General features: G+C 37.0%; 1 protein-coding gene across 1 annotated transcript in view; it reads right to left on the bottom strand.

Moving 5' to 3' along the window:
* Positions 1–7865, bottom strand: part of LOC103211313 (magnesium transporter protein 1) — a 127447-nt gene that overhangs the window by 59431 nt on the left and 60151 nt on the right. The window contains exon 7 of the mRNA XM_007957259.1: positions 670–760. Coding sequence (XP_007955450.1) covers positions 670–760 — 91 coding nt within the window. The remainder of the gene's footprint in view (positions 1–669; positions 761–7865) is intronic.

The raw sequence follows: 7865 nt of genomic DNA on the forward strand, positions 1-7865 counted from the left end.
TTGGACCCGACTCATAGCGACCCCTCCTTGGGTTTCAGAGGCGGTATCACTATGGAAGTTGATTGCCCAACTTTCCTTCCGAGGAGTGGCCGGTGGGTTTGAACCACCAGCCTTCTGGTTAGCAGTCAAGTACCTTAGGCACTACACTACCAGAGCTTTCTTATATGATCTACAAACTAGTTTCTCTTAATATGTTCTGTTTATGCCATCTAATCTTAGAGTAGATATGAGAGGAAGTTTTTTTAAAAGAATTATTTCCTTAAGAGGAAGTGTAGTATGCAGACACAGAGTTACCTGAATAAATATAGTATAAAATGTTCTAATCATAGTATGTTAAAGATTTCTAGACTATATTACATGCTGTCAGAATAACTCCAAGAGAAAAGAAATTACATTATACAATAATTATCTTAACTTGTATATCCAACATATCTAAATTAAGGTTGAGCAATCTACTTTCACAGTGATACAGTCTTGGAAACCCAAGGAAGGGTTACTATGAGTCAGATCTAACTCGCCAGTAATGTGTTTGGTTTGGGCTTGTTTTATCTAAATTAAGGGATATATCTCTAATCAAGAAAAGAATATAGTACAAGAAAATATTCTAAAACAATTCTAATCATTTCAAGCATAGGTAATCATCATATAAATTAAAATTAAGAGTCATACCTATATGGATATCCATGATATTTAGATCTGAAAATAGAGAGCATCCAACTGAAGAATAATACGACGAGTCCAATACCAGCTACACACATTACTGGAGAAAAGCCAAGAGAAGAGTAAAATGAGCATGCAAATCCTACCAAGACACAAATCTTAGCCTATGTTTCCAACAGAAAAAAGCAGGGGCTATGATTTACTTATAAATCTCAACTTTGCAACAATTTTCTTCCATATTCTTTAATCTTCAGAAGTTTGCTTTCTCCTTTAATTTTCTCCATTACAATATAATAGAGTGGTTCCACTTATATATTTGTGCAATTAAATTGTAGGAATAATAAAATTTCTTTAAAGCCATCTCACTTAAGAATCAGAAGACTTTTACTACTAAAAGGAAAATCACAAATTAAACCACTGATTACTATGCTTCTTTTAAATCCTTATGAGGGGTTTTATTATTGATATCTGGTAAAATTACTGTGACAACCTCACTACACTTTATACATGTACAAGTAACCACACTGCCTTGTATGAGGAGTCATGCAACATGAATTCATTTGAATAAGGGGGGAAAAAACCTAACTCCTATCCAAAAATTCTTAACTATCTCTGCTAATCCCAGATGCTCTTATTCAGCACAGCAGTTAATAATCTTAACACCAGATGCTGACCCTACAGTGCTCAATTAAGGATTCCCATGACTTGAAGCTGTTTGAATACATGGACTAAGACTGTCTAAGGAGAATTCAAAACAAAACATAACATTGCTGCTGTAATTGGCTCCAATCATACCCACCCTATAGGACAGGGCAGAACCACCACCACAGGGAGCTCTGGTAGTGTTGTGCCTAAGGCATGTGACTACTAACCAGAAGGCTGGCTGTTCAAACCCACCAACCACTCCTTGGAAGGAAGACTGGGCGATCTACTTCCATAGTGATACCACTTCGGAAACCCAAGGAGGGGGTGCTATGAGTTGGATCAGTGAGTTTGGTTTTTGGTTTTAAATCTTTACATATGAAGTCTGTCATATCTTTCTCCTGTGGAGTAGTTGATGGGTCTAAACCTTCAACCTTATTATTAAGCAGAAATCACTTAACTACTATGTATCACCAGAGCTCCTGGTCTTAGTTCTTTAGCACTGCTATAACAGAAATACAACTGGATGCCTTTAAGAAAACAGGAATTTATTCTTTTACAGTTTAGGAGGTTAAAAGTCCAAAGACAGAGTGCCAGCACCAGGGGCAGGGTGAAGGCCCCTTGATCTTGGGCTTTGGCTCTGCCTCTTGTTCCAGATACACCAACAGCTGCTGAGGCTGACACATCCAAGATTGGCAGGTAAAATGGCACAATCCCAAGATCAGCAAGCACAATGCAGGCCAATGGTTCAAGTCAAGGAACAATACCAAGATTGGCAGGTAACATGGCAGGCCACTGGCTCAGGTCCAGGAGCTGGAGATGAGCACTTGGCCAAAGGATCAAATGTGCCAAATAAAATAAAATAAAAATCCAAACAAACCCCTAGAAACCTTTATCAAAACTTCATATATACTGGAAGCAGCCCTCATCCCAAAGGTATGCCCCCTTCAACTGATTAGGAGCTCACAGCAGATTCTACCATGGAGGTGATCACAATCTTATTATAGGTAGCAACAACATCAGGTTGCCAAGCCTCTCAAAACCAATCTACCCAAGCTGACAAACAACCTTAACTATCACACTCCTCTAAGGAACACACTAACCAAACCAAACCAAACTCACTGCTATTGATTTGATTGCTACTCATAGCAACCCCCTTTGGGTTTCCAAGGTCGTAAATCTTTACAGAAGTAGATTGCCCAGTCCTCCTTCCGTGGAGTGGCTGGTTGATTTGAACTGCCAATCTTCTGGTTAGTAGTCAAACACCTTAGGCACTATGGCACCAGAGCTCCTTTCTAAGGAGCACAGAGGTAAGGATATGGGAAATCATGTATGCTACAGTAATGGAAGCTTTAATGAAACATACTTACTGGCTGACATTAAAAACAACTTTAGTTTTGGTATATTTAAAGAAGCCAGTGGCAAAGCAGAACTGAGCACCATAGGATTTTGAAGGCTGTGACCTTTTGGAAGATAGCCAGGCCAATCTTTCAAAGCATCTCTGAGTGGGCACCAACCTTCTGATTAGTAGTCAAGCACATAAATGTTTGCACCATCCAGGGACTCCTTGTTATTCTTAGAAAAATTTTCCCCCCTCTCCTAATTTCACACAATATATGATCTATGACTAAAATGTAAATGTTAAACATATTTTTTTTCTGTGTATTAACACATATTCAGTGTAGAAAAAGTATATTAAAGCATCACTGTGTCTGGTGTTTTTGCTATTGTTAGGTGCCACTGAGTTGTCTCTGACTCATAGTGGCCCTAAGTACACCAGAACAAAACAGTGCACGGTCCTGTGCCAGCTCCATGATCCTTGAGCCCATTGTTGCAGCCGCTGTTCTCAATCCACCTTATTGAGGGCCTTCCCATTTTTCTTTGACCCTCTACTTTACCAAACATGTTATCTTTATCCAGAAGATGTTCACTTCTGACAACATGATCAAAGTAGGTGAAACGAAGTCTGGCCATTCTCACTTCCAAGGAGCATTCCAGCTGTACTTCTTCCAGGACAGATTTGTTAGTTCTCTCAGCATTCCAGGGTACTTTCAGCATTCTTTGCCAACAAAACTTAAAAGCATAAACTCTTCTTCAGTCTTCCTTGTTCACTGTTCAACTCTCACATGCATATGAGGCAACTAAAAATACCATGGCTTGGGTTAGGTGCACCTTAGTCTTCAAGGAGACATCTTTGCTCTTCAGTACAAGAAAGAGGTCTTTTGCAGATTTGCACATTGCAATACATCATCTAATTTCTTGACTGCTGCCTCCATTAGTGTTGATTGTCGAATCATGTAATATGAAGTTTTGAGAACATCAAACTTTTCTCCATTTATCATGCTGCTGCTTATTGGTCCAGTTGTGAGGATTTTTATTTTCTTTATACTGAGGTGTGATCCATACTGCAGACTGTAAATTAGGGTCCCCAGATTTGCCATTTTATCTTTGATGAACTTTATATTTTTGGGTTTTACATTTAAGTCTGATCCAGCTTGAGTTTGTTTTTGTGTATGGGGTGAATTATGGGTCTTGTTTCATTTTTCTGCAAGTGAATATCCAGTTTTGCCAGAACCATTTGTTAAAGAGGCTGTCTCTTCCCCCATTTAATGGGTTTTGGACCTTTGTCAAAGATCAGCTGTCCATAGATGGATGGTTCTATATCTGGACTTTTAATTCTGTATCATTGGTCTATCTGTCTATTATTGTACCAATACCATGTTGTTTTAACTACTGTGGCTGTATAGTAGTTCTTAAGATCTGGGAGTGTGAGACCTCCCACTTTGTTCTTTTTCAGAAGTGCTCTGCTTATTCGAGGTCTCTTTCCTTTCCATATGAAGTTAGTAATTGGTTTCTCCATGTCCATAAAAAATTGTTGGTATCTGGATTGCATTAAATGTGTAGATTGCTTTAGGTGGTACTGACATTTTCACAATATTCAGTCTACCTATCCACGAACAAGGCAGCTTCTTCCATTTATGTAATGCCCTTGTTGTCTATTGTAGTAGTGTTTTATAGTTTTCTTTGTATAGGTCTTTTGTGTTTCTGGTGAGGTTTATTCCAAGATACTTTATCTTTTTAGTAGCTGCTGTAAATGGTATTGTTTCCCTTATTTCTTTATCAGAGGACTTTTTGTTGGTGTAGAGGAATCCAAACTGATTTTTGAATGTTGACCTTGTATCCTGCCATTTTGCTGAAACTATTAGTTCCAGTAGTTTTTTTTTATTGAGTCCCTTGGGTTTTCTATGTACAGGATCATATCATCCACAAATAGAGATAGTTTTAGTTCCTCTTTGCCAATTTGTATGCCTTTTATTTCTCTTTCTTGCCTTATTGCCCTGTCCAGGACTTCCAAAGCATGCTAAATAGAAGTCGTGATAGAGGGCATCCCTGTCTGGATCCTATTCGTAAGGGGATGCCTTGAGTCTTTATCAATAATGATGTTGGCTGTTGGCTTTGCATATATGCCCTTTATTATGTTGAGGAATTTCCCTTCTATCCCTATTTTGCTGAGAGTTCTGAAAAGCAATGGGTGTTAGATTTTATCAAATGCCTCTTGTGCATCGATTGATAAAATCATATGGTTTTTTTCCTTTGTTTTGTTTATGTGGTAGATTACACTGATTGATTTTCTGATGTTGAACCATCCTTGCAATCCTGGTATGAAACCCACATTGGTCAGTGTATATTAATTTTTTGATATGTTGTTGGATTCTGTTGGCTAGGATTTTTTTCTTCTAAAGATATTTGCATCTATGTTCTTGAGGGATATTGGTCTGTAGTCTTCCTTTCTAGTGTTGTCTTTCTCTGGTTTTGGTATTAGTGTTACACTTGCTTCATAAAATGAGTTTGGAGTATTCCATCTTTTTCTTTGTTCTGGAATAGCTTGAGTCACATAGGTACCAACTCTTCTCTGAATATTTGGTAAAATTCTCCATTGAAGCCATCAGGGCCAGGACTTTTGTTTTAGGGAAATTTTTTTTATGACCTGCTCAATTTCTTCTTTTATTATAGGTCTGTTCAAGTCTTCTATCTCCAAGTGGGATTGATTAGGTAGGTATAGTGATTCTAGAAACTTGTCCAACTCTCATATCTGATGGAACAGTTTTTCACAATATTCTGTATCTTTTTAATTTCAGTTAGTCCTGTGGTGATGACACCCTTTTCGTTTACTATTCTTGTAATTTGCATCTTCTTTTATTTTGTTAGATTTACCAATGGTTTGTTGTTTTTTTTAATCTTTTTGAAGAACCAGCTTTTTGTTTTGTTGATTTTTTTTGTGTGTTCTGCTTTATTTATTTCTGCCCTCATCTTTATTATTTCCTTACTTCTAGATACTGTAGGATTCTGTTTCTAGTTGTTGGAGTTGATGAGTTAGAAGGCTGATTTTGTTTATTTCCTCATTTTTGATGCATGCATTTATTGCTATAAACTGTCCTGAGTACTGCTTTTGCTATGTCCCATAGGTTATGGTATGATGTATCTTCATTCTCATTTGTTTCTAGCAATTTTTTATTTCATATATTGTTTTATTACCCAGTAGTTTTCGAGCAGTGAATTGTTCAGCTTCCACGTTTGATGTTTTTTCCTTGATCTTCCTATTATTAATTTCTAATTTTATAGCACTGTGGTCCAAGAAGATGGTTTGTAGTATTTCAAGTCTTTTGAATTTATTGAGGCTTGTTTTATATCCTAACATGGTCTATTGGGGAGAACGATCCATGTGCACTGAAGAAGAATGTGAACTGTGCTTTTGTTGGGTGGAATGCTCTGTATATGTCTATGAGGTCGAGACTGTTGATTGTATTGTTGAGTTCTTCTGTATCTTTGTTGAGTTTCTTCCTAGTTGACCTGTCCTTTTTTGAAAGTGATATGTTAAAGTCTTTTACTACTATTGTCCCTTTTAATTCAGTTAATATTTGCTTCATGTATTTTGGAGCACTTTCATTGGGTGCATAAATATTATTGTAACGTCTTGTCAATTGACTGTTTTGCATCATATAATGTCCTTCTTTGCCTCTTATGATGTTTTTCACCTTAATGTCTATTTTATCAGAAATTAATGTTGCCACTCCTTCTCTGTTTTGATTACCAATGGCTTGGTATACTTTTTCCCACCCTTAACTCTTAATTTGTTTTTATCTTTGTGTCTAAGGTGGGTCTCGTGTAGGCAGCATATCAATGGGTCTTCTTTTCTTATCCAGTCTGCCACTCTCTTTCTCTTTATTGGTACATTTAGTCCATTCACATTTAGTGTAATTAGTGATAGCTATGAATTGACTGCTGTCATTCTATTGTGGTTTTTTTTGTCATGTTCTTGGCGTTTTCCTGGTCCATACACTTTTCTGGGCTGAGTTCGATTTGTTGGCTAATGCTTCCTCTCTTTTCTTCTTTGTTGTTGGTTTTGTGCATATTAAACCCATTATGTTTTCCTTCCTTCTGGATTTGCTTAGGGGGATTGTTAATTTTCTCTGTGGTTACCTTGGAGTAAATTCTTGTCACTTCATTTTTAGAACAGTGCATTCTGTGAAGAAATTGTCTTGTTTTTCCTCTCCATTTGGAAGTTTGTACCTAGAAGTTTTATTCCCTCTGTTAGGTTAGTTGCTGTTGTTGTGTGCAAATTGACTACATTGATTTTTAGTGTACAATGTTCTATGGTCTTATTTTGAGTTTCTATTTCTGATCTGGTTTTAGTGTTGATGTCTGTTGTGGCTTCTCTATTGGAAGGACTTTCTTAAGCATTTCTTGTAGGCTTCGTCTGGTTTTCACAAAATCCCTTAATTTCTGTTTGTCTGGAAATGCCTTGATTTCATCCTCATATTTGATGGATAATTTGGCTGGATATAGGATTCTTCGTTGGAAGTTCTTTTCCTTCAGTGTTTTACTTATGCCGTCCCATTGCCTTCTTGCCTGCATGGTTTCTTCTGAATAATCAAAGCTAAGCCTGTTTTGATTATTATAAGCAATATTTCTTTTGTCTTGGGCAGCTCTCAAAATTTTTTCTTGTTTTTGGTTTTGGAGAGTTTGATTATAATATGTCTCAGTGTTTTTGTTTTGGGATCTATCTTGTGTGGGGTTCTATGAGCTTCCTGCACAAATAACTTTTCTTCCTTTATGATATGGGGGAAGTTTTCTGTTAGTATGTCTTCTACAATTTTCTTAGTGGGTTCCCCCCCCCCCTTCTTGTTCTGGAATTCCAATCAGGAATATGTTGTTTCTTTCCATGTTGTCCTATATAACTCTTAGGTTCTCTTCATTTCTCTTATATCTTTGTTGTGATTTTTCTTCATACAGGCTGGTGTCCAGGGATTTGCCTTCTAGTTGGGATATATGTTCTTCAGCCAGTTCTATCCTACTCTTTTGTGCTTCTACTGTATTGTGTAATTCTGTAATTTTGGTATTCATCTTCTGGATTTCTAAATGCTGTTTTTGTATGAGTTCTGACTATGCACTAATCTTGTTATTTTGTTCTTGTATGATTTTCCTGTGTTCTTCCAGGGAACTGTTTGTGATCTCCTTGCTTTTGTTTGGGGTTTCCTTAGGTTCTTGTAGAGCTCTATAAA

Source organism: Orycteropus afer, unplaced genomic scaffold, assembly GCF_000298275.1.
Source record: "Orycteropus afer afer isolate SDZICR_OR568_19922 unplaced genomic scaffold, OryAfe1.0 scaffold00723, whole genome shotgun sequence".
In the NCBI taxonomy this organism is placed as follows: Eukaryota; Metazoa; Chordata; class Mammalia; order Tubulidentata; family Orycteropodidae; genus Orycteropus; species Orycteropus afer.